Source organism: Nelumbo nucifera, chromosome 5 (assembly GCF_055504915.1).
Source record: "Nelumbo nucifera cultivar China Antique chromosome 5, China Antique-T2T, whole genome shotgun sequence".
Taxonomy (NCBI): Eukaryota; Viridiplantae; Streptophyta; class Magnoliopsida; order Proteales; family Nelumbonaceae; genus Nelumbo; species Nelumbo nucifera.
The window spans coordinates 38459185-38486633 of record NC_142653.1 but is presented as its reverse complement, the minus strand read 5'-3'; the positions used below and the strand labels follow the sequence as shown (position 1 = coordinate 38486633).

General features: G+C 38.1%; 4 protein-coding genes across 6 annotated transcripts in view; all 4 read left to right on the top strand.

Annotated features, from left to right (window-relative positions):
• LOC148791432 (uncharacterized) overlaps window positions 1-6043 on the top strand; it is a 10329-nt gene extending 4286 nt beyond the window's left edge. The window contains exons 2-3 of the mRNA XM_088887861.1: window positions 4026-4061; window positions 4951-6043. Coding sequence (XP_088743987.1) covers window positions 4026-4061; window positions 4951-5583 — 669 coding nt within the window. The 3' untranslated portion in view covers window positions 5584-6043. The remainder of the gene's footprint in view (window positions 1-4025; window positions 4062-4950) is intronic.
• Window positions 1-6874, top strand: part of LOC104606690 (uncharacterized) — a 13183-nt gene extending 6309 nt beyond the window's left edge. Inside the window, exon 3 of the mRNA XM_088887859.1 lies at window positions 6736-6874. Within this exon, the coding sequence (XP_088743985.1) occupies window positions 6736-6751 (16 nt within the window). The 3' untranslated portion in view covers window positions 6752-6874. The remainder of the gene's footprint in view (window positions 1-6735) is intronic.
• LOC104606689 (adenylate kinase isoenzyme 6 homolog) lies at window positions 6821-15597 on the top strand. 2 transcript variants are annotated; one of them, XM_010272015.3, is made up of 3 exons: window positions 6821-7015; window positions 14373-14518; window positions 14601-15597. In XM_010272015.3, the coding sequence occupies exons 1-3, from the start codon at window positions 6821-6823 to the stop codon at window positions 14785-14787; spliced, it is 528 nt and encodes a 175-aa protein (XP_010270317.1). In that variant the 3' UTR covers window positions 14788-15597. The 2 variants fall into 2 exon arrangements, with proteins under 2 accessions (XP_010270317.1, XP_088743986.1); XM_088887860.1 differs by having other exon boundaries at window positions 14598-15597.
• On the top strand, window positions 15458-27449 carry LOC104606688 (PHD finger protein EHD3-like). Of its 2 annotated transcripts, none has more exons than XM_019199334.2 (8): window positions 15458-15597; window positions 16530-16962; window positions 17137-17506; window positions 22374-22622; window positions 22713-23066; window positions 25644-25733; window positions 25936-25980; window positions 26188-27449. In XM_019199334.2, the coding sequence occupies exons 3-8, from the start codon at window positions 17243-17245 to the stop codon at window positions 27037-27039; spliced, it is 1854 nt and encodes a 617-aa protein (XP_019054879.1). In that variant the 5' UTR covers window positions 15458-15597; window positions 16530-16962; window positions 17137-17242; the 3' UTR covers window positions 27040-27449. The 2 variants fall into 2 exon arrangements, with proteins under 2 accessions (XP_019054879.1, XP_088743983.1); XM_088887857.1 differs by having other exon boundaries at window positions 15485-15624.

The window sequence follows — 27449 nt, the reverse complement described above, 5'->3', positions numbered from 1 at the left end:
CACTAGCATACTCAAGTTGTGCAATTGCTCTACCAGTATTCCTACTAGCTTTATACTAGAATCATATTCTTTAAACCCTAAATGCTTAAATTTCTCAAGTACTTTCTCAATATAATGTGATTGACTTAATGCATAGCCCCTACTATGCTTTTTAACTTTTATTCCCAAGATGGTATCTACTTCTCCTAAATCTTTCATCTTGAAGACAAATGATAAGTAGTTTTTAGTTTCATTTATGCCAATCATATTTGTATCCACAATAAGCATATCATCAACATAAAGACACACAATTACTCCATAATTTTTAGTGAATTTTGAGTAGATGCATCTATCAGCACTATTATGTTTAAAACCAAAAGCTATAATGCATGAATCAAATTTCTCATGCCACTGTTTAGGTGCTTGTTTTAATCCATATAGTGATTTAACCAATTTACAGACTTTCTTCTCATTTCTAGGAAGAACAAATCATTCCGGTTGTTCCATGTAAACCTCTTCATTTAAATCACCATTTAAGAAAGCAGTTTTAACATCCATTTGGTGAACAGACAAGTGATAAATGGATGCTAATGCTATGAGTGTTCTAATGAAAGTTGTTCTAGCCACTGGTGCATAGGTGTCAAAGTAATCAATCCCTTCCTTTTGACTAAATCCTTTTTCTATCAATCTAGCCTTAAAAGTTTGTATAGTTCCATCAGTGTTGTATTTTCTTCTAAACACCCATTTACATTTTATTGGTTTTGATCCTGGAGGCAGGTCTATTAGTACCCATGTATTATTTGACATTATTGAATCCATTTCATCATTTATAGTTTCCTTCCAAAAGGCAACATCTCTAGAGGTCATGGCCTCACTGTAGGTTTTTGGATCATTTTTAATGTTTAGGACAATAGGTATCTTATTTAAAATCTTCTCCCTATCAGCCTCGACCAAAAATACAATTGACTGAGTAGAGATAAAATTTGAACCTAAGTGTTTCTTGTTCTTTGTCTTTGACTTCTTCTAAGTCCTATTGTAAGTGTTACAGTTGTGTCATTTCTTCTATCAGTCTCATTATTATCAATAGGTATTGAAATCTGAATTTCTCTGTCATTTTCTGTAGATTCAGAACATAGTTTATTTTCAAAGAATTCAACATCTCTAGTTTCAATTATTATGTTGGACTCTAAGTCTAGAAGCCTATAGGCCTTGCTATGTTCTGTATATCCAACAAACATACTTTTCTTAGCTCTGAGTCATAACTTTGTTCTTTTAGGATCTGAAACTCTATAATATGATAAGCACCCCCACTTTTAGATATGCTAAATTAGGCTTTCTTCCTGTCCATAATTCATATGGGCATTTGTTATTAACTCTAGAAACAATTCTGTTATGTAAATGGCAAGTTGTTAGGAGTGCTTCCCCACACAGGTTTAAGGGTGCATCAGCTTTTAACAACATGCAGTTTATTATTTCTGTAAGTGTTTTATTTTTCCTTTCAGCCATACCATTCTGTTGAGGGGTATAGGGAGCAGAACATTGATGTATTATTCTAAATTCTTCACAGAAAGAATTAAACTCATTTTTAAAGTATTCAGCACCCCTTATCACTTCTAAGGATTTTAGTTTTCTTTTCTAGTTGATTTTCAACTTCAGTCTTATATAGTTTAAACATGTCAAAGGCTTCATCCTTAGTTCTCATAAGATAGACATAGGTGTACCTAGAAAAGTCATCTATAAATGTTATGAAGTATCTCTTACCTCCTCTAGTTAATACACCATTGAGTTCACATATGTCAGAATGGATTAGTTCTAGAAGTTGAAAATTTCTCTCAATACTAGGGAAATGTTTCTTAGCCATTTTTGATTTTACACATATTTCACATTTTTCGGTTGATTCATTACTGTAAGCAATTATACCTAGTTTGCTCATGTTCTTTATGGATTTAAAATTCAAGTGTGCTAATCTATCATGCCATAAAAAGAAAGAATCAACAATATAAGCAGGAACTTTTCCTTCATTAATACTTAATTTGAACATACCATTACAACCATATCCCTTTCCAACAAACATCCCATTCTTGGATAGGATTAGTTTGTCGGATTCAAAGACAACTTTGAATCCCCTCTTACAAATAAGATTTATTGAAACCGAGTTCTTTCTAATGTCAAGAACATGGAGAACATTCAGGAGAGTTAGTGTCTTTCCGGAGGTGAAGTTCAACTCTACGCTGCATCTTCCAACAACTTTGGCACATGTTTGGTTTCCCATCTGTACCTCCTGGCCATCAGTCACTTCTTCATATGTCTTGAACAAGGACTTGTCCTTGCAAACATGGACTGTGGCGCCTGAATCAAACCACCATCCAGAAGACGATTCTGCCATGTTGATTTCAGTAATCATGGCCATGAGATTGTCTTCTACCATGTTTGCAGACTTGGTTCCGCCTTTCCGATGTCGGCAGACTCGGGCATAATGCCCCTTCTTTCCACAAACATAGCAGCATTCTTTTTTATTGTTGCTCTTCTTGAAGTTCCCATCATTTTTCTTTACTTGTAATGCAGGGTTAGTCTTCTTCGATCCGTTTTCCACAAAATTGACCTTAGAGTTCAGCATACCGGTCAGGGTCTTATCCTTACTGTCTTTAATTCGAGATTCTTCTTCAATACGAAGGTGTTGCTGAATTTGCTCCAAGGTAAGTTCTTCAGCCTTGTGCAAAAGCTTCTTCCTGTAATCTTTCCAAGAGGGTGGAAGTTTGGCAATGATTGCTCCCACATAGAAAGATTCAGGAATGATGATGTTAAGGGATCGAATTTTGTTGACTATCACCTGTAGTTCATGAAGTTGCTCCAGTATAGGTTTATGGACGTTCATGGTGAAGTCAAAGTATTCTGCAATAAAATACTTATTCGTACTTGCTTCTTGCACCTTGTATTTGAATTCCAGGGCCTTCCAGATTTCTTTTGGAGTTGTAAGTTCCTTGTAGAAGTTGTAGAGCCGGTTTGATAAGACATTCAGTATGTGTCATCGGCACATAAGTGAGTCCTCTTCTCGTTTTGCTCTTTCCTTCTTTAGTTTCTCAAAGTCTTTGTCAGTGGGTTTAGGAAGTGATTGCAGATTCGGGTCCAGTAGATAGTATGGCTTCAGTGTGGTCAGAAAGAAGATCATCTTGTCTTGCCATCGACTGAAAATTTCTCCATCGAACTGGTCTTGTCGAACAAGATCTTGGTTCATCATCTTGATCGAAGTCATGCTTGCTTCCGCCTCCATTGCAGAATAACATTCTAAAATTGTTGGAGAAGATGGGGTCACTGTAACTTTGGAGGAGAAGCTCTGAGGCACGTCTGAAGACATTGTCTTTAGAACGTTATTTGCCCCCACTCAGTTTTACTGAGTTTGCTGTTGGGTTACAGGCAAATTCGTTCCCAGGATACAACAGAGCCTTGGGCGAGAATCTGCAACCAACAAAGTTGAAGAGTCTCCAGAGAAATCTTCTGTGAGACTGTAGCAGACCGGACTGAGAGAGAGAGAGAGTGAATTTCGAAATTGTGTGTTTTGGAGTCTGATTCATGCTCCTTAAATAATTTGTGAAGAGGTATGAAGAAAAGGTAGGTGCTGGTTTAGAGAAGGCACATTGAACAGTCACAATTTCAAACATTGTGACTATTTAAAAAGTAGTTAACAATTGGTGACTGTTAACTTTGAATTGTGCCTCTTGATCACACCCGATCGAATCGTGACCGTTGATTTCATCAACGGTCATCAATGCACCAAAACCAGAGCCGTCCATCGCAAGCCATGCGGGTGCGCGTATTGCGTGGTATCGAATCCTCATACTCTCCTCTACTAATTCTAAGGAGTGTAAATAAGCTCCTATTGAAAAACTAAAAACAAAACTTATAATTTGCAATGTGAGACAAGTTCAAAACTGGGTTTTTTGTAAGAGAAAAACTGATTTTTCAACCAAGTGTGCAGGTGCAATTTCTCATGTAATTGACCAATCAAACCCATTGGATTTAATCTCTTATGAGATTAAAATCCAACAGATGTTGGCACTGGCAACGACCAAGCAGCCCTTGGGGTTAGTCATCATCCTCTTCTTTTCATCTTTGATCCTCTTATCTTGGGGAATAAGCTCCCTTAGGCTTCTTCTCTACATAGACTTACCCTTCCCCTACCATGTAGAGAAGGAGTTCACATCTCCCGATGATGACATGGTCCTGAAAGATGTTCTCAATACACGACGGATATGTACTGTGGGGCAGAAATGTGAACTCATAGAGAAGATACCTATTTGACCTTATTAAGGGACTCTGGCTACATCAGCCAAGGATGGAACCTGGGTTTTTATCAAGATGAACTCTTTCTTTTATCACATAGAGCCATGCCAAATGAAAGTCTCATGCACAATTTTAAATGGGATCTAGATGTAGTAGGTACATTAAGTAAGCACAATGAATGAGCACATAATAGTTGTATGACACATGTCCCGGTTAATACACCTTTTATCCACATGTTTTTGTTATGTTAGAAATTATCCACTAATTTGTTATTTTTGTCAAAATAATTAAAAATAAAAACAATAGGAAAGGAAAAGGTAAATGAGAAAAAGAAGTGAGGAATATCGAATCTTCTTTTGGACCGACTCTCCTACTCCTTTCTGTTGCTTTTGAAATTAATTGGTTCAGATTCAGTCACTCGGATTTTCGATATTCCTTTTTATTTCTCATCAAAGACCCAGTTCAGACAAGGGTGTTCTTCAAAACTTTGAGGAGCCATGCCCCAGGCTCCGCCCATGACATTAGACTCAGACCAACCATTTCCTACAGTTTTCCCAACTGATAATAAATATATTGATAGTTCACCCATCACAACTAGACGGTACTGTACACACTGAGGCAGGCTGTGTCCTGTGTCCCTCTTTCTTTCTTTCTTTTCTTTTCTTGTTCAAATATTTTGTTTCATGGAAGCTTGCTGAGCACTACGAGCAAGTGATCCGAACAGATGTTAGCGAAGCCCAATTGAAGCTTTCCATGCCACACCCTAGGGTCCGCTATCTTCACACTCCACTCTCCATTTCCGACGACGAGCTAATCTCTTCGTTGGGCGAAGAAAATTCAGTAGACCTGATCACTGTGGCTCAAGCTGTGCACTGGTTTGACCTCCCAAATTTCTACTCGCTTGTGACTCGGCTTTTGAAGAAACCAGGAGGGATAGTAGCTGTCTGGGGCTACAATGAGTTTGCTGTTAGCCCCATCTTTGATCCAGTCCTGAAGCGCTTCCGTGACACCACAATGCAATTCTGGGATCCACACATTGGCTATGTGTTCGATGATTACAGCACTCTTCCCTCTCCCTTTGAAAGTATAGGCCTTGGAACGGAGGGGAAGCCATTGATGCTAGACATGCAGAAGGAGACCTCATTTGAAGGGTTTCTGGGGTTGCTTCGGTCATGGTCTGCAGTCACTACAGCCAAGGAACGGGGCATTGATTTGCTATCTCAAGGTGTGGTTAAAGAGCTTGAGAGTTCTTGGGGTGGGCCTAAGCTCATCCGAACAGTCATCTACAAGTCTTTCATGCTTGCAGGCAAAGTTAGGCTGTGACCTGTAAAAGTGTAAACTGTGATGTGAATCCAATTAATTAAGCGTTACAATATCATACTGTGATTGTAATTGATCATGCTTGGATGCTTGCTTGTGTTGAATTGAGTTGCTTATTAATTTTCTACCTTGGTCTCTTCTACAAGCGATGAATTCTCAATTCCAGCTGCCTCCGGTGTCTAAATATTGAGGCTCTCTCTCTTGTGAATTGTGATGCCACAGTTACAGGCTTTCTCTTGTAACCATCAATTGGGGACGGGAACCGATCCATTGATATAAATCCTGGAACTAGAACCTACGGGTGGATCCATCGGTATAACCATTGGTGGGACAAAATTTCTGATTGTAGGTGGTCTTCTAAAGTTTTAGTGATAATTTTGTTAATTCTCAGGCTTTAATAGTAATAGCAAGCTAGGTGTTGACATTACCATCCCGTAATAGTAATAGTAAAGCGTTAAATGGTCTTGTATTCGCCTCCACTGATTTTCCCGATGAACTTAGCTGATTTGTGGGTACTTGTGTACCTCATCACCAAATTTTGAAAAACCATAAACTAGAATTGAACTGAAACCAATTGATTAACCACTTGATCAATTTAGTTTTTGACTAGTTCAATTTTTTGATGTTTATAATATATATTATAAAATAAATATATAAATATTAGAAATACATATAATATATTATATTACAAATAATGAATAATATATTATATATAATAAGTATATATAAAATATATTAAAAATCCTAGTCTACTAGCAGCCCCAATAAACCACATCTGACCAATTCACAGTCAGGATTCATCCCACCTGTACGGTGGGGTTAAGATTTGTTGGAGTGGATTCAACAATAAAAATTCTTTAATATACATGTAAATATTTATTTATTTATGTATATTATATAGTTTTCATATATATATATATATATATTAATTGCCAATTTTTCATATTGATTGACTAAAACCAAATTGATACCTTCGTTTTTTCATATTGATCAACGGTTCGGTTATCTGTAATTTTCGATTCGATTCGGTTTGTTTTTGATGAACTCCCCTACTGCAACCGTTATAATCGGTTCGGGTCTATAGGTTAGACCCGACCAATTGACAGCCCTAGTAACGTGAGTAGCAACGTTGCCTTACCCTTGTCGTTCTTGCAGAGTGAGTTCTAACTGAAAATTAAACGAAGAAGAGAGAGAGAGAGAGGAAAACCAGGAAGGTTGAAGTACAACTATAGGTTTTGCCATGGCTCAGAATAGCAGGAAGAAGCCTAATATTCTAGTGACCGGAACCCCGGGGACGGGTAAAACGACCACATCATCTCTGCTGGCCGACGCGACGCAGCTCCGCCGTATCAACGTGGGCGAACTAGTGAAGGAGAAGAACTTGCATCAAGGATGGGACGACGAATTCGATTGTCATGTCATTGACGAAGACCTGGTACGATTCAAAATCTTAACCCTAGATTCCGTTCTGTCTCATATAGTTCTATTAAATTATGCTTCACGCCTGACCTCAAAAGACGGGAAACCATCGAGAACCTCATCTCATGATAACTTTTTACTGTTTTACTGATATGACTGGATTTTTAGAGAAGTTGGTTTATCCTTAATGGGTTTTTTCTTATGTGATCTCTTGGCTGTTTATTTGCTACTTATAAGCTTAGTCAGAAGATGGTTTTCTCCCCCAAACTCGCTGGAGATCTTTTTTTGACTCCTACTCAGAAGATGGTTGCTTGATGATTCTGTTATATTTTAAGAGGGTCTTTCCTCGGAGCCAGTGGGAAATGATTTGAGGGTTTACAGCTTAGTAATGGATATGGACTCTGATAAAATGGAATGGTGAAATTGGGTTCATGTACTTGACCCGATGTAGTTAAGGTAAGGCTTTTTGGAGTTCAATTGAGTTTCAGCGGGTCCTTGACTCCTTGGAATCGGCCTGCTGTTTTGGGAGGTCGGAAATTAGTGCTTATGTTGTGTTATACTAATTGGTCAGGCCATTATATTTGTTGGGTGTGCAAGTGATAATAGAAACCTCCAAACTTAAGGAATGGGAGAAGAACAAGACTGTAGTTCCATTTTCTGACAGAAGTGGGAGAAAATTTATGGAAGCCTCTTTTTGCTTGAGAACTTAAATCAAGCAGGCAACTCAATAAGGTTCTTAAAGGGAAGCTGATATTGAGGAATTTGGAATTATGCAGCCCATCCAATATATGAAGGATAATGGTCTTAAAAATGTGAGATCAAAGCCTTACAAACTTACAGTCGTGTTATAATCCTTGCATTTCCTAAGATACTTCTTTCTCTAAACCAACAAGTTTGCATGCTGTGGTGATGCAGGGAATTCTGATCAGATTTAACCTTAACATAAGTGAGCTACCCTGAGGTCAGGCAAGATTGGTTTAGGTTTTTTCTTGCCATCAAGTTGGAGTAGGCTTGAAAATAATCAACTTATTAGTCTTCACATAAATATGACTGGGTTAAAATTGAATCAATGGACAACCTGACACAACCAGAAAACAGCTATTTGTGTTTTCATGTCTTTTGTATATTGAGAAGTATGAATGAAAGAAAGAGTTGTGCCTAATGGTTTAAGTCCTATAATGAATGAAGGAAGATGAAAGGATTTCCAGTAAGGTGCAAATTTGAATCTAATAGATCTTTATGGAAACCATTACGTCTGCTCAACTTACATATGTCTTGCATGTAATTTGTATTAATATTGAGATATGTTGCTTTCTGGAATTCACAAAGTATGATAAAGAAGAAGAGGCATTATATATGTGTGTGTGTGTGCATATGTCGGTGGGCTGGGTATGGGCACAACTTGGGTCAGGTTGGGTTGTGCACTTGTAAAATTTTGAATGGGCCTGAGTCCAAACCCAAGCCTGATGTAGTTGAAGCTCTTGAACTTGGGCAACCCAACTTGCACCCCCAGTTTTTTTGAGATAGAATGAGTTCCGGCATTTCTATCCTGTTGTAGTTATTGGGCCGGACAGTCTTTCTGTTACAGTCCCTGTTGTTGCATATTCTCATTTCACCTAAAGTGTCTCCATTATTTTGAAGAAAGAAGCACAACTATTAACTTGGAATTAGAGGTAAATAGGTAGTAGACAGACTTTGCAAAAAAAAAAAAAAGTGATTAAATGAACATTTTTGGAATTCTTATTTGCAAGAATTCTTCCAAACATATTGACACATTCAGAACCCTTTTCAGATATTTTACCCACAAAAATTAGTGGATTTGATGGCTACAAGTTCCTTTTTCAACAGAAGGATTGAGATAGGAATTATAACATTCAGTTATACACATTATTGGATCAGATATATAATTCAAGAATCAACATTTTATATGCTGTTAAGCTATTTGAGCTTGTATTAATATGATGATGCAAAACATACTACAAAATCTATTGATAAAAAAAAAAACATACAACAGAATCTGTCAATCTACTTTTGAGATATATCTAGGCGATTTGCTGATAAAAAAAAACGATATATCTAGGCGATTCTAGGCGACAGTGTGGTGCCTAGTCACCTAGGCAATAAGAATTTCATAAAATAAAAATCTAAATTTTGGTTGTTTCCCTAGTTTTATATAACATTCATCATGCATATTAATTGAAAAACAGCACATTTCTTTATTAAAAACATTACATTTCCACTCAAAACATGGAAAATCTTCATATCTAAGAAAACAGTATTTTAAATACACCAAATTCAATATTTTCAAGAATAATACTAATATAATATTTAATAGAGCAATTTCATATTAATTTAGCAATTAAAGCAGGCACCTTATTGCCTAGGTGACACTTTGACAACTATGGTTCGGCAACATTCACTGTCTAAAATTATAGCAATATAGTATGGAATTTAAGTTGTTCTAAGTGTTATGAAGTCAGCATGGGTATCACCTGAAGGCTTTAGCTTGTTTAGTTGTTTACATGCAGGTTTGTATCCCGTTTTTCTATTTAGCTGTTGCCTTTACATCCATCTGAAAATTTCAGCCCTGTACCAAAAAACAAAATGGAATATTTGTCTGAGAAATTTCCATCAGATGGTTGGGGATTTGGTTGATGATGCTTCAATGTATACTTGAAGAAAATTTCTATGCTTAGATGGTTAGGTTTTGGATTGATACTTAAAGAGATGCTCAATGAAACTTTATTGTGGTTTAGTTTGTGTTAAGGTTCTTATTCATCTCAAGGAGTGGTTAAGTGAAATTGAGGGAAAAAGTCAAAAGAAACACTTTTGACATGAAGTTGGTACATTGTATGGAAGGCATTTTCATGTAGAACTTCATCTCAGAAGTCAGAAGGCTTATAGTCCAACAAGGCAATCAACATATAAGAATTATTATTTAAACCTGGTTTTAGGACTTGGATTATCATCTCTAGTTGTAGAAGGCAATTATCAAGTAGTGATTCAGTGGCTTTTGGGCACAGCTGTTTGCCTCAGATTTTTAGACATCACATTAAAGAAACAGAGTTGTTGGCTTCTAAGATAAAAAAGTCATTGAGGTGGATATCCAGATCATCCAATGAGCTGATTTACTCTCTTACTAGGGCTGGGTTTGGGAGATCTGATCTTGTATGAGGTGCTTCAAGCCAGGTAGGGCCTAGTTATGAAGATGTTTGTATCTTTTGTGTATCGATCTCCTTCAACTCAGGCCTTTAGCCTTTGGAGGTTCATATTTTCTTTGTCATTGATAAATTATCTTTGGTCATCACTCATCACCGTTGATTCTAAAAGCTAATATCTCTAGATGGAAATTGGTTGACATGCATAGTACAACTTGATGTACCATTGTCCATACTTCAAAAATGATTCTTCATCATATTCTGTAATATTCAGTTTCAAACCAACTTGTTTGGGGTCTTCTTTTAGTTTCATCTAAGAGGTTCCCCCAAATTTGATTTCAATGAAGATTGTCCAGGTTTCTTCTTTCTTTAATTACTATTGACAATGATCAATTAAGTAGAATATGTTATAATTTGTATCTGATCTTTGCTTTTGCTTAGCATTTGCAAAAATCAGTATAAATTTCCATCAATCACTTATATGGCCAATGTTTTGGATCTTGGTGTATCCAAAAGTTACTCTTTCACCACATGAGATTGCTTCACTGTTGTATCAAACTATGAAGTCTTAATTTATTATTATTATTATTATTATTATTTGTAGTTGTTCAAGACTGCTATCAGTCTTGAACACTAAGAAATTTCAGGTTCGAAAAGAAGAGAAAGTGTAGAGGAAAGAGGAGAAAGAGAAGAGAGAGAGCAGTAGAACACAAACTTTGAAAGGAAGGACAGAATCTGAATAATTCTGCCGCCGCTACTTCTATTTAATATTTATAGGTTATGCTAGTTACATGAAAGGACACATTTGCCCTTGGTATTTACATAACACATAATAATATAAAACTGAAAAATAAATAACAACTAGAATAACAACAGCTAACCCTAGGATGACTAGGAACATTCTGCCCTACGGACAGAGTGGGACCACAGCTGTGGGGCCCACATCAGTGTTCTCTACACTCCCCCTCAAGTTGGGAGTAAATGTTTATCATTCCCAACTTGGATATATCCGCCTCTAGCTTCTTTCTTGACACAACTTTAGTGAGGATATCTGCTAGTTGCATATTGGATGTGATGTAAGGGAGGCATACTTCTTGAGATGAGACCCTCTCTCGTACAAAATGTCGGTCAACTTCAATGTGTTTGGTTTTGTCATGCTGCACTGGATTATGTGCTATGCTAATAGCTGCTTGATTATCGCAATACAGCATCAGGGGCTTCTCATACTCAATACCCAACTCTTCAAGTAGAGATCTTAGCCATAGGATTTCAGCCACTTCGTTAGCCATGGACCTGTATTCTGCTTCAGCACTAGACCGGGAGACAACACTTTGTTTCTTACTTCTCCAGGAGACAAGGTTACCTCCCACAAGGGCACAATATCCTGAGGTAGATCTTCTGTCATCAACACTCCCAGCCCAATCGGCATCCGTATAGACCTCCACCTTCATGTGGTTATTGTTCTTGAACAGTATACCCCTACCCGGGCATCTCTTCAGGTAAGCTAAAATTCTTTCTGCCGCAAGAAGATGTGTGGTTCTAGGAGAATGCATGTACTAGCTGACAACACTAACAACATAAGTAATATCTGGTTGAGTGAGGCAGAGATATAGGAGCTTTTCTACCAACTGCTGGAACATAAACTTGTCTTCAAGAAGCTCCCCACTCTCTGCACTAATCTTGTGGTTCTGTTCAATGGGTGTATCTGCAGGCTTGACACCTAACTTTCCAGTTTCTGCCAACAGGTCTAGGACATATTTCCTCTAAGAGATAAAGATGCCCTGTTTGGATCTAGCAACCTCAATACCCAAAAAGTACCGGAGTACACCAAGGTCTTTCACCTCAAATTCTTGATGAAGGAGCTGTTTAAGGGACTCAAACACTGATGTGGGCCCCACAGCTGTGGTCCTACTCTGTCCGTAGGGCAGAATGTTCTTAGTCATCCTAGGGTTAGCTGCTGTTATTCTAGTTATTTATTTTTCAGTTTTATATTATTATGTGTTAATGTAAATACCAAGGGCAGATGTGTCAGGAGCTGATGGTGACTACGGTGGCTGAGCTGAATTTCCAACTTCCTTTTCTAACTGTATTAGGGCAGCCCGAACTGCAGCTAAGGTCTCTAAAGGTGTTCCTCTTGTGCCAGAGGAGGATGCTGAATTAGTGTTCACGGCCACATGAGCAGTTCCCTTCTTGCTTCTCAACTTCGCAGGAACCAAGTGAGGATGCAGTTTCCAACATGTTTCTTTTGTATGTTTGGGTTTCTTACAATGTTCACATACCACATCCTTCTTGTCTTCCTTCCTCCTGTCCTTCTCTGAATCACCTCTTGATTTGGGTGTGACCGCTACAAAGGCTGGTGTGAGGGGCTGAGGCTGCATCATAACTTTCCTTCTAGTCTCTTCACTGTGTACGAATGAGTATGCCCGAGAGAGAGTCACACTGTCTCTAGTCAAAATCTGTTGCCGCACAATATCATACTCTGAATTTAGGCCCGCCAGAAACTCAAACACCCGGTTTGTCTCGACCTGCTTTCTATATATCTGTGCATCTTTGGGACTCTCCCACTCAAGAGTCTCTAAGTGATCAATTTCACGCCACAGGGACTACAAGGTAGAGAAATATACTGAAACCGGTTTCTCTCATTGTTTAAGATTTTTCACTTCACATTTCAATTCATATGCTCTGGCAACATTAAGGGGTTGGGAATAAGTTTCTTTCATCACATCCCATATCTCCTTAACTGTCTTTGCCCACAAGTAGTTGCGGCTAATATGAGGCTGCATAGAATTACACAGCCATGTCATAACCAATTAGTTTTCTTGGATCCACTTAGTATACGTAGGGTCTCTCTTGGGGGGTTCTGTCACATCTCCCAAGAGGTACCCTAATTTACCTCTTCCCCCAATAGCCATCATGGCTGATTGGGCCCATTCCAAATAACAGTGTAGAACCCATAACTGATGTTCCCAAAGCTACCTTCTACCTGATTTTTAAACTCCATTTCGGTCAAGTCTCAAAAACAGCACTTGGACTACCAATCACAATCAACAACAGTGTAGAACCGATCTGTATTCATAGTGTATGTGCACAGAACTGAGATAACTCTGATCTGAAACCAACTAGCAAACACAACAGCAGCTGTCCGTAGGGTTCTCACCCCTTAAGAGAGTTCAAAAACCCCAAAAGACTCTAAAAACAGCTTAGAAGTAAGTCTGATCTGCTTGGCAGAATTAGGGTTTTAATCAGTCCTTAAAGTGAATAGTTCAGTTGCACAATCCAATCAGTACCGTATAGATAGACTTGCAGTAGGGTTAATATGAAACCCTAGAATCTGATCAATGCTAACAATAAACTTGAGGACAGCTCTAGGTAGATCGCAAGGTTCAGTCTAACACTAGGGCTTGCCGCAAGATCACTTTCAAACCCTAGAGCAGAGAGAAACAAAGCTGAGACAGTTCGGCCCAACAGTAGGGTTTGCTGTAAAACCCTAGAGAATCGAAGGGAGAAAACTCTAGAATGGTTCGGCCTCCCTCTCCAGATAGGTCCAACCTATCTTCTCTTATAGAACTTCTCTTAGAAAATAAATAGCTTACAAGGAAAAATTGTTCGCTGCCTTCTAAGGTTACCCGAACCCTAGTCTTCTCTGATCCTTCCTGACCACCAACACTCTGCAACCATAACAAGCTTCTAACAGCTGCTAGCACTTCTGGCGATCTCCAAGAATCAGTTTGCGAACTCCACCTTTTCAGCTTCTAGTCCTAGGAGATTCTCATGTGGTCGGCTGGTATTCGACTCACATGAGAAACCCTAACTTGGCTCTGATACCATGTAGTTGTTCAAGACTGCTATCAGTCTTGAACACTAAGAAATTTCAGGTTCGAAAAGAAAAGAAAGTGTAGAGGAAAGAGGAGAAAGAGAAGAGAGAGAGCAGTAGAACATAAACTTTGAAAGGAAGGACAGAATCTGAATAATTCTGCCGCCGCCACTTCTATTTAATATTTATAGGTTATGCTAGTTACATGAAAGGACACATCTGCCCTTGGTATTTACATAACACATAATAATATAAAACTGAAAAATAAATAACAACTAGAATAACAGCAGCTAACCCTAGGATGACTAGGAACATTCTGCCCTACGGACAGAGTGGGACCACAGCTGTGGGGCCCACATCAGTGTTCTCTACATTATTATTATATATATATTTTCTTTCAGGTGTGTGATGAGCTTGAGGACTTGGTGGAAGAAGGGGGAAACATTGTTGACTACCATGGTTGTGATTTCTTCCCTGAGTGTTGGTTTGATCATGTAGTTGTCCTTCAAACTGACAATTCTGTGTCGTATGATCGCTTAAGCAACAGGTGATGACTTTGTATCTGTGTTTTATTCCTTTTATTTATTTTTCTTAAATTCCACATGGTTAAAATTGTATATGTACAGCAGAGGCTACATGGGTTCAAAGCTCACAAACAATATTGAATGCGAAAATTTTCAAGTGTTGCTGGAGGAGGCAAAGGCAAGTTATCCAGAGGAAATCGTGGTGGCAATGCAGAGTAATTGTGTTGATGACATAAGTAACAATGTAGCCACTTTGACAGATTGGGTGAGGAGTTGGCACTCAGCATCATAATCACATCATCATTGCTCTTCCAGGTGTATTCTTATCCATGACACTATGGCAGCCCCATTTTACCTTACTGCTATGTTTGGTTTTAAGGAAAAAGTAGGGAAAGGAAGGGAAAGAGAGGGAAACCTTTACAAACATTGTATAAGTTTCCCTACCTTTCCCTACCTTTCCCTATCTTTTCCTTCAAACCAAACATAACCTACTGGAAAAGGCTTCATGGAAGTCTGTTTTGGGTTGAAGCACATAACTGGGAAAGAAATTTATCATGTCAAAGATAGATGACCATCTTTGCTATATTGTTTCATCTTTGTCTGATGGCTTTGCTATAATAATGTGTTAAAAGAGTTCAGTGGCATAACAGGGCTTATTCATTGATTTGGAGCTGAAATTGTTGATTACCACTGAGATGTTACAAAAAATATGCTCGGTACCAAGAGTCTGGTTGTTGCCTTAACTGACGATTATTCTTTTTAATCATTAATAGAAAATTGTGGGCAAATATAAAGACAAACTTTATATCCAATTCAATGTGGAATTCAGGGCAGCTAGATTATTTTTTTTCTTTTTCTGATTATGTGCTGAGAGATATTATAGACATTCTACTTTTTGAGGTGGTGTTGCTGCCAAGGATGGGCTGAGGGCAACAAGGTAACTTCACTTCCTTAGCTGATAAGTCCAATCTGAGGAGAATGCACGTCAGAGGCCTCGGGTATTATCCCAGGGGAGGAGTCTCCGACGATCAAGTTAGTCAAGTGCACACAAGGGGATTGGACGAGAGGCCTGAGGAGAGAATTCCGACAAGGTCACCCAAGGGTAAGAGAGCTTAAGAGCAGGAAAAAGGCAAGTGACCTTACCAGTGGGGGGATGCCCCTATTTATACTTGAACTCGCCTAGGATTGGTTGGAGGTTGTTAGCAGTGGATGGCCAGGATACACCATCCTGGCCCTGCCACATGCGCCTACATCAGGTGGTATTTGGAACCGATGCCATTTTTTATTTTTTTCAACAAATGGCGATACATCAGTGCCACATTGGAGAATCATGGTTCGAAGACATGTTCTCTGTTTAGTTGGGAAAAACGCCGAAAAATGACCATGCCTTGGAAATCGGGAAGGCATGATCTGAGAAAATCGTGTTTTCTCATTTTTATACCATTGCTAGCAATGCTTAGCTGATGTGGCAGCAATGGAACCAAACAAAGAATATTGCCGTTTTCTCAGAAAACAATACACCATTGCATCTAAGAGCAATAGAGAAATGGCATCAGTTCCAGACACCACAACACACCATTGCGTCACTGTTTTCTTAAAAAACAACAAACAGCAATAGAGAAATGGGATATTCCAAACACCACCTGTATGTATGGACTTGTGGGCAATTATGAAGACATAGAAGCATGGGAACACCTCTCCTAAAGTCGTACTTATATGTTTTTGACAATCAGATTGGATTCGGATGTGGTCATAACTGATCCAAATCCAACCCAATTACGGCCCTACTTGAAATCTGTATAAAACTCAATGAGTGAAAATGATCAGACCAAAGCAGCATTCTATTTTAGCCTCTATAATTATTGATAAATAAGACAAGTAGAGAAATTATTATCTATAATAAAGCAAAAATATTAGGAAAGTAGAAGGAACTAAGAATAAATATTAAATAAAAGAATATTTTTCACCATACTTTTTATACAATAAAAAATTAAGAGTTTTTGTTCATATGATAGAGTGATCTGTTGAATCCAGAAAAAAAGCGCATCCAACGAAGAAAGAGTTCGGAATTTTCCAGCTCAGCTTTCCACGTGGCAAGAAGGATTCCATCTCAATTCAAGTCGCAACTCGCAACTACTCTTTTTACAAGAAAATGAGAAATAGATCCCACTGAGGCCATTCATGGCAAATTGGAAATGAAGAGCTATACACAGAAAATGTGACCGACGCTATGAGGTGGAGACAGGCAATTGCCGGTTTCCCAATCCTCATCGTATGTCCGCGACAGAAGTCGCTGGAGTGAAGCAGCCGGTCACTTTCAGCCAGTTCCATGCCCAAAGGATATAGTCCTCACTGTTTTCAAAATTTGAAAATCTCTCCGGAGACGAGTTGCAGCGCGCGAAGAGCTGGCTTTCAGAAATTTAGGGTTTTTCTTCTGTAATTTTCTTTGTTTCCCTTGGTGTTTCAGGCAAGTTGGATGCATTGTTGTATTATCATAATTTGTTTTTGTGTTTGTTCTTAAACACTTCTACTTTGCTTATAAAATCTCTAGTTCTCCCAAGCTAGACTATATGCTACGTGATTGATACCTCGAAGTTTACTGTATTCTGATTATTTTCTGCTATTATATAATAATTTGCAGAAAGATTGAATGTTGTATATTCCCGAGGTTCGAGGTAAGTTGTAGGCTGGTGATTTTTGAAAACCCTAATTGCGTGCTGAGTAAGCTCGTAAACTAGGGTTTTTCTATGGGGGAAATGCTTGTTGAAGAGAGAACGTGCAATGGTGAAAGCATGGACTGTTCCTTGTTGGCTCCCTGTTCGAATGGAGCTATCTTGAATGGATATGCTTTTGGATTTGGAGGTGATAATACTAATGGGAATTTGGGAGTGTCTTCTTCTGAGGGGATTCGTACTTACAAGCGGCGGAAGCAGTTGAGGCTGACTTCAGTAAGCAACCTTCAAGAAGACGGAAGGATTTCTGTAGAAACAGCAGGTCAATTCGCAAACAAGGTTTGTACTTTTTCTGCTGTTTTAGTATGAAAGGAAAGCTTGAATGTGGTGCTATAACAAGTTTCCTTTTCTGAAATGCTTGCAGTTAAATAGGCACCTTAATCTGTATGCTGGTATAGATAAGTTGGAAGTATAAGATGGTATTTAGCCTTTAGATCCTTTAAAACTTAAAATGTAAGGAGATATAGAAAAGTTTGTAAGGCCATGCAGGATATTTTGGTTGCAGAGATTGCAATCCCTTGTTAAGAGTGATAAGATGGAGACACAATACACCCATTAGTTGAATTGTATGAGGAATTGGGGACACAGATGTTTATATGCCACCAAGTGCTTTTTTTTTTGATTGGAAACGGTAACTTCATTAAATAACCTTCCAGATTTAAGTACAGCTGTCAACCCCTAAGTAGGTGTTGAGCCCCAGTTATCTTTCTTACAAAACTGCCCAGAACATACTCTCCCTCACAGTCCCTTGTTTAGCCAACGTGTCAGCTAAACCATTAGCTGATCTCCTTGTCCATTTGAAGGATGCACCGATCTCCCTTGTTGTATTGTGGGTTTCCCTTATGGGCTGTCTATAAATCCAGGCTCCCAACTTACCAGATTGCAGCCACTCGATCAACAATTTAAAGTCTCCTTCAATCTCAATTTGGTGTAACCCCAATTGTTTCGCATATCTTACACCTTGAAGCAAGGCCATCACCTCTGCTCTCAATGAGTCCCCCACTCCTATTAGTCTTGAAATCAAAGCCACAATTCTTCCATTTTCATCTCTGAAAACTCCTCCTATACCTGAAGGGCTTGGGTTACCTCTTGAACTCCCATCAAAATTCAATTTCACTCTTTGTTGTGTTGGTGGGGACCACAATTCCTGTACAATAGGTTTCATGGAAGTTGTAGAAGCCACCACTTCCCAATTCCTGTGTCTTCAGCTAAGAAGTCTTTAAATAAATCCAAAGTTTTCAACCAATGAATAGTCATAATAATTGTCCTTTCTACAATTGCCTCCTTGGATTTCTCCACGCCTTTAAAGATTCTATTATTCCTTTCTTCCCAAACTGACCATAAGATAGCTACTCTTGTGGCTCTCCACATTAATCTTCAACGCCTCTTCGGTTTCTTGAAAAAGCTTGGGTCAAAAAGGCTTGCCACATCTGGGGGAGGTGTCCACCTACAACCAAAGATAGAAGAGAACCAAGTCCAAATAAAGTATACAAATGGACAAGAAATTAATAGGTGTGTGATCGTCTCACCAGGTCCCAAGCAGAGGCTACAAACATGGGGTGATAGGCAAACATTTGGCCTTTTTCTTTGCAACATATCTAGAGTATTGATTTTTTGGATAACCACCTCTCAACAAAAAGCCCGAGCTTTTGGGGGTACAGGCTGATACCAAGTCTCCTTTGAAGGAAAGCTCCTTATAAGGTTTGATGATTGAATGAGGATATCAAAAAAGGAAGAGCAAGTGAACACACCAGAAGGGGAAGGTTTCCAAATTCTACTGTCCACACAAGATTGATCCAAGTAAGTTGACCCTAGAAGTTTAATTAATTCATCCACCATTGTCATTTCCGACTCCCTTAGACCTCTCTCAAACCCAAGTCCCAAGAGTTATCAGTAAAGACTGAAGAGATCACGTTTCTTTTATTTTCAGTCCAACCCAAGCATCTTCCCAAAATAAGACCTTATTTCCTGCACAAGCATCAAATTTGACATAAGGAAGGAATGAAGGTAAAATACCATGAATAGCTTTCCAGGGAGAGCACCGGGAAGCCTCAGGGTTGACTCCTGCATCCCAACCATTGTTTTGCAATCCATGAATGCTAGTAATCACTCTATACCAAAGTCTGTCCTCTTCCAAAGGCAATTTTCACAACCATTTCCCCAATAATGCTGTATTTCTTAGCTTAAGATTTCCTATTCCTAGCCCCCCTTCACCTCTACTTTTAGAAACCACCTCCTACTTCACTAGGTGGTCTCTTGGTTCCCAAAGGAAGTCCCTCATAATATTCTCTAGCTGGTCTGCTACTTTCACCGGTATCCTAAAGGTAAAAAGGAAATACACTATTAAGTTAGCCAACATTGACTTTATTAGGGTTATCCTACCTCCCAAAGAAATGTAATTTCTCTTCCAATTTGCAAGTCTCTTTGTAAAATGATCTGAAAAGACCTATTTCTCATTGATGAGGATGAATGGGTATTCACTTGGGGTAATCTCTTTCATATCTCAATCTTCATCCTATTTGAGTGAAGATGCCAGATTCAAACCCTGAATGGGAACCATGTGTTGTTTGAGGTCCATAGAGTGCCTTTGTGCAGATTCTAATCATGAAAAATCCAAAATTTGGCTCATGCCTTAGGACAATACCGAAAAAATTAATCATTAAAATATCCATTCCATAATGCACCATGACCACAGTAAATAAAATGATAGATGCAGTATAGCAATTTTTAGATTTTGGCTGTTATAGAGGGTGCAAATTGCAAAAGGGCTATGGAACTGAACAGTAGCAGGTTGATCATTGAAGGTGATTCAAAATCGATAATAGGTTGGCTAGAGAAGGAGGAGGATGGCTTGTGGAGCTACATTAATGAAAGAAGAAAGTTTAAGTGGCTGACTCGGGGAATGGAAGTAAGACTGCAGTGGGTTAAAAGATGTGCTAAGTCCTTTGTAGACATACTTGCTAAACAAGGGGTGGGAAGGAATCAAATGTTTTGGGCTATCTTGTAATGCTGTTGTTCCTTGTGGGGAGAATTAAGAGATTTTACCTCTCCCTACTTCTGTACTTGTTTCTCATTGCTTATTTCTAATAAAAAATGATTCTGTTATTGATAAAAAAATTCTGAAAGAGGCCACTTTATGCAATAAATACTAAAGGTTAGGTCTGGGTTTAGCCTACCCTTCACAAGTGACAAGACCCTGGGTATGTGTGAAGCTAACGGAAACTATATGTGGTGGCATTTATAGATATTAAGTGATCATCAATGTTCTATTCTTAATTGACATTATGCTAGGAGAAGGTTCATAATCAATGTTGTTGGTGCTTATGCATTTTCTTTCTTGATTTTTCATTGTGTTTTAGCTCTTTCTATTAGTGCTTCTGTACTTTTTGACATTTTGATTTTCTTTTTTCTGGGAAGGAAGAATCTCATGTGGTTTTCTTTTTTGCTTTCATTCCTATTTAACAAAACTTGTCATCAATCTGTTACTGAAAAAGGAGTGTCCCTAGTTTTTTCCAATTGGAAACATGGGTGCCCTTATTACACATCTTCCCTTTTACCAGCGTTTTAAAAGCGCAAGGCGCAGGGGTAATGTTGTTCGTTCATTCATCCTACTAAAATATCTTCTTAAAAAGCAATTAAAAATAAAAAAAATCATTATTTTTGTGTGAGAACTAAGAATTTAGGACCCTAACATGGACTTGTTTAGGCTTGCCTTGAGGGGTCTGGCATAAAAGCGGCTCATAGAATCAGGAATGTAATATGTTTTACATCACATTAGCTACTTTAAGTAATGCAATGGAGGAAAAAAAGAGATTGTGGGTTTTACATTGACCCCTATGCCTTATTTTGCGCCTTGCGCTTTTAATACACTGAACTCTACTATCAAGGAGAAACCTATGGTAGATTGGAGGCCCCCTGAAGGTTTTATCAAGTTGATTTTTAATGGTTGCAGTCTAGGCAATTCGGGACCCTCTAGTATTGGGGGGTGTTAAAAAATGCGGAAGGTCAGATTATTGCTTTGTTCTTTGGTCCCATTGAAGTGGGGGATGCTGTTAATATGGAAGTCCATGCAGTCTTACAGGGAGTGGAACTTGCTAGAGAGCTGGGTTTTGATAGATTGCTAATTGAAGGTGACTCTATGAAGATTCAAGTGGCTAACCACAAGGTATGGGAAGATGAGGGTGTGATAGGTATGGGAAGCTGAGGGCACAATAGGTTAAGATTTGTTTCTTTGTTGGAAGAGACGCTAAGGAGGATTGACAAGATGTTGCGTGTATCCTTATATATATATATATATATATATATGTATATATGTTTTCAATTAGAAATCTTGGTCAAATTAGGTCTGAATTTCAATGAACTAACTTTTAAAATGGTTCAATGCCCAGAGCCCCAGACTTGTTCTTAAAACATTGGCTTGATATTTTCTAAAATGTCTTGACACCCTGGACTGGCCGCTTTTCAGGCATTTTTACTTCACCTGTTATAATCATTCTTGGCATTTTATTTGCTTTTCATTTTAAGCGTGTAGGTCTTTTATTATTATTATTATTATCAAATTCTGGAAATACTGTATTAAATCTGCTTTTTACTACCCTTTAAAAACAAAACCGCTTTTCTAATAAGCTTTTATGTTTTATGAAGAATGTAATCTCAATACAAAGAGATTCCATTACCTAACAATCTGCTTTTTTCATCATTAATCTTCCAATTGTTTTAATTAATTGAAAAATGTGGTTGAATAGCATCCTGCAAACTGAAAAGGTAAAGGAAAACTATTTTAACAAATTTGATGGCTAAGAGAGGAAATTGGTACAGGTTAGAAGATCATTTCATCTTAACAGTCTGCCAGACTTAACTATCAAAAAAAAAAAAAACAGTCTGCCAGACTTTTTTGTTTCTTTTGGAACTGAAGTTTGCAGCGGTTGCGAAGTGGCCATCCATGAGCACTTTGTTGCCTAGGCGTTACCTTGGCGACTATGCATTATATATTCCTGTACTCATTTCTATACACGGAAGCAACACTCTCTCTTTAGTGTAAAACCTTTGAATATTATTGATGATGATGACATTTGACCTTTGCTTCTCTTTTCTTTGTGTAGTTGATCCTATTTGAGCTTTGTCTGGCTTATTTGGTTTTCTACAGGCAATAAAGAAGCCTGGGGACATGGTTCTTCTACGCAGGAATTCTAATGAGCAAACTGTTCCGAATGGTTCAAATGACTGTACAAATGCCTTCTGGAGGAATATTGTGCTTGAACAAATATCACAGTCATTAGGTGAGAGTGAAGGTGGTGTTCGGAGTTGCATCCGTGAAGCACTGAGGTGCAGTTCATTTGGTTTTGCTAGCATGCCTAAGATGCAATCTGTGGCTGAGAAAACTACATGGGGCCCGGTAATTTTAGTATGGCTTACAGAACCCACTTACTATCTGTATTTTCCATTAATTATTAATATTATTGGTTGGTTAATTCACCATTTACAGGATTCTGTTGAGTGTAATGGAGATAGTCAGAGGTTCTGCTCACAGTTGCATGGGAAAACTGAAATACTGGACATAGTACAGAATGCCGCTAAGGTGCATACAAGTGCTACTTCCAATGAATCGCAGAATGAGACAAGCAGTCAAGCAAATGTTCATCATGTCTCTGAATTGTGTCAGCAGATTTTTCTTAAAATTATAGTTTCAGAGAAATTTTCTTTGTTGTGTAAGCTACTCTGCGAAAATTTCCCAGGTGTCAAGGTTGACAGCTTTATCGACTTTAGTGTTATCAATTCAAGGATGAAAGAGGGGGCTTATGGACAGTCTCCGATACATTTTTGTACAGACATTCAACAGGTAATTTGTCATTCCTTTTATATTGCAATCGATTTCTATTTTCTCTACAATCAACAATCAAAAAATTATGTTTGGTCTCTGGTGACATCTCAAAGTGTAACATCTGAAGATCTTTTCAGCCTGATATTAAATATAAGGGCTGTTATAGTGCTTCATAATGAAAAGATGATTTTTAAGTTTGATTTATCTTTGTGCATCTTTCTCCATTTATTACATGCATCAGATCCCAAATGTTGTGAACATCAACAATTTGGTTGTTCTAAGCTCTATTTATCAGCCTATGGTTGTTCAGCTTTATTTGTACTACTAACATTTTTTTGAGAATAGTATTATGCCCTTTATCTTCTATAAGTCAGATCTATTGTTAATAATAGAAAAAGCTATTCTAACTATCTAAGATATCACAACTTCTTGTTCTTCTGACATGCTGCGTCTTTTATGAAACTATGGAACTAATCAGCTATCCAGATAATTGTTAACAAGACTCAATTTATTCAGACCTGTTGCGTGATTCAGTTGTTAGTTAAATTTCCATCTCCTTGAATAATCCCATTTTATTAGCAACATCCTTGTTCCAAATAAAGTGGAAAATGATCTGTTTTTGTGGTCATCTGATCTGACTGAAGATCAAATGATGTACGACAGCTTCAATCTACCAAAACATCCTTCTATCTATATAGCTTATATTAAAAGATGAGATAGCTCAGTCCTCACTTTGTCAAAATTTTCATTGATCTAGCCTTTTGTTGTAATAAAACAGCACAATTCCATTTATACCCTCCCAACTAATGAAACAATGACTTCCCAAATTCATTCTTTTTACCTGATTTTAATCTTGCCTTTTTCTTACTTTTTTTTGTTTCTTTAGCACACAATACTATTATTCTGCACATGCTGGGGCTATCTAGTAGAGGAGGAATATTGAAACCTAAAGTCTGTCTTGATCATCTTAAGCCATGGCATGAGTAAAATAGCTCCTTTCTTTCAACTTGATCCTGGAATTCATACACATGTATTCTGTCTCTTTTTTGTTTTATAAGCTGTTAGAATACCTACAGTGAGCATTCAAACAGTTGATACAAGCTTGTTAGTCTAGTTGTTGTGCTCCATTGGCTTGAGAAGGAAAAATACCTACATGACATTGTGAACTGTGCAGGAAGTCAATATGATCATTGATTCAATGACTGTCAGGGTGGCTACTGGGTCAGCACAAGAGAGGAGTTGAAGGGTGAGGCTATGGATTTGATCCTAAGAGTGTGGTAGGTTGTTGATCATGTATTTCGAAGAAGGCTAGTTTATTCAAGACTGGGGAGCTCCAGACAATGTGTATATTAAATTGAACTTTGATGGATGTGCCTTGTGATATTCTGGCCCATTGGGTGTGGGGTATGTGTTTAGAGACTATTCTGGGAATGCCATTTTAAAAGTAATTAGAACTTGTTTGTTGTCAGTTTCCTAAGTTGAAATTGGAGTTTGTAAAGGGAGACTCTATACTTGATGAGTCTATAAATAGTCATTGCATTTGAATTTTGAGGAGTGAAATAATAAAATAAAAGTTTTCTTTGAAGTTACTTACAAGCAAGAGTGTGATAATTTCTGTATGTGGTTTTTTTGTCTCTCTATCTTCTCCGTTTTCTTTTACATTTCAGATCTAAAATCCTTCTCCCCTTGCCCCTTATATCAGATATGAATTATTTCTTTCTTGTCCTTCTAGCCCACCATTGCTAACCAGTAGGGCTTTCCTTCCTACATCAGATGATCAAGATGAAATTGACATTCAAACATTTACTGGTGGTTTACTAATAAAAGATTGCTTGCAATGCATTATAGCATTTATGTCCAAGAAAATAAAACCACAAAACCAAACTTGATATTTTAGTTATTGGTCTCAAGTGAAATTTATAAAAGTAACAATTGAACTCTCAAAATCATTAAGGTGCTAATTTGAAAAAAAAACCTATTAAACAACCTTATGCAGTCCATAAATTGGATACAACTTTTCAGATTGTCTATTTTGCATTATCTTTGACTCTTTGGTTCGGTAGTTAAATAAGCTTTCTGATGGTTAAAAAGGAATACAGAAGGGATTATAAAATGTTAGTGCAGAAAACTAAAGCCATAAGTAAACTTAATACACCATGAATGGTTCATATAATGTAGATGTTGATCTTGCTTTTGTGGCCAATTGTGAAGCCTGAACTTGTTTGAGTAGTCTTCTGCATCTGGAAAGCTACCATTACATGCCTTTGTCTGATGCTTCAATATCTCATAAAAAAACTGAATTATTATCTGGCATATATTCTTAATTTCATAGTTTATGACATTAAGACAATTGGCACTTTAATCCATCAATGCTTCATGGTAACCTGTGGTGGCACTGAAATTTAATAGCTGTTTTTCAGACCATTAGCAAGTTTCTTTAACTCCCCACATACAATCATAATCTGGAAGACCACTTATGAAATTTGTTAGCAGTTCCTGTTTGGACATGAAGCTTGTGTATCATATATTTGTTTTAAGGTGGCTTTTTAAAATCAGTTTTTATGTTATATGTATCTCATGCCAAATATTTCTCAGGTATGGGGAAGGCTTCAGAGGATAGGGGCTGAAATGGTTTCTCTTGCGAAGAGCCTTGCAAACATGTCACAGACTACATACCGTGAACAGGTATGGAGAATGGTTTATGTCTGCAACTCTATCTGGCACCATTGGGTGCTGTAGTTCACTGAAAATCTGGTTGACCATGCAATACTTCTGGGCCTAGTTCTCTATGAGGCTTTGCTTTTGCCTCTAGATCCATTATTTTCTGCATTTGTGTTCAGTGACCTTGGTAAACTGTTTACTCATCTTGCATTACTTGTCCTCTCAGGCTGGAGGCATGGTAAATGGAACTTCTGAAGAAGGGAAACATGTGGTAATTAATTTCTTCAATTGTAGAATGTAGGTCCAATCATGTAGAACAATAATGTTTAATAGAACTGCACTTACTTAGATTTGTGTGTGTAGTTTCACACTTTAATAGTGTTTCTCCTTGTATCATGCCAATAAGATTAGGACTTCCTTTGCAGGAGGGTATCAATCAATTTAGTACTAAACAGAATGATTCAATACTGTTTCCCAGGAATCTGACCTCCAGAAATTGGAGAAAGCAGAGGATTGTGCCACAGACAAAGTTTGCAAGTGCACAAGTTGTGGAGCTAAGACAGAGGGAAAGAACTTGGTCTGTGATGCATGTGAACAAGCGTTCCATATCCGTTGTATTGAGCCTGTCTTTGAAGAGATCCCACCAATTGATTGGTTTTGTGACAATTGCACAGCCAGTGGAATTGAATCACTACAAGATAATTGTCTAGTATGTGGTAGACTAAATGACACCATGATCCAAACTCATGGAGGTGGGAATGAGATAGTTCCAATAGGTGAAGAACTTCTTAGTGACTTGGAAGAGAGATCAGATTGTAGTGAGGGTGCTAAAAATGGGCTCCAGCCGTCCAGCAGAAACAGAAGACATTTCTCTTGCAAGCTCTGTGGAAGCCGAGGAGAAGAAGGCCAGAAACACCGTTTATGTGGGCACCCCTTCTGCCTTTTTAAGTATTATCATGTAAAATGCTTAACCATTGAACAGTTGAAGTCCCATGGTCCACATTGGTACTGCCCTTCATGTCTCTGTAGAGTTTGCCTCACTGATCGGGATGATGAGAAGATTGTCCTCTGTGATGGCTGTGATGAAGCATATCACATCTATTGCATGGAACCTCCACGTACTTCTATTCCAAGAGGGAAATGGTTCTGTATTCAATGTAAAGCTGGAATTGAGGCAATACGCAAAGCTAAGAAGGCATATGAGGATCTAGAGAAACAGAAAATGAAGCAATTGGCAATTGAAGCTGTGGGATCAGTGGACATGCTTCTAAATGCTGCTGAAAAGCTTAAGTGCGAGGAGAGATTGGCTTCTACTGTAAGGAAGAAATAGGAAGAACATTAAATTTTCACTGAAAGCTGGGGGGTAAAACACTCCATATTATGGTCTGTACTGTAGTACTCCCTTGGCAAGGGTTTGTACATTTTGTTTGAATACCCGAAAGCCAAGAAAGCTACCCTCACCACATTGTTTAGAAGACTAACATCATTCATCTACCTTGTAAACTGTGTAGCTGATGGGAGGGATTGGCTGGTGTTTTCTTTTCTCTATTTTAAGGGGGAGAAGGGCTGTGAAATCTGTTATGATTGGGTGATCCCCCATCGTAAAAATGATGAGTGCAGATCTAATCAGCTTTTTAATGGGCATCGGAACTCCAAGGCAATGATGCAAGGTGTTGTAATATTAAGAAATTGTGTCCGAACGGCCTGTTTCATCATAATCCAAATTCAAGGATTTTTTTC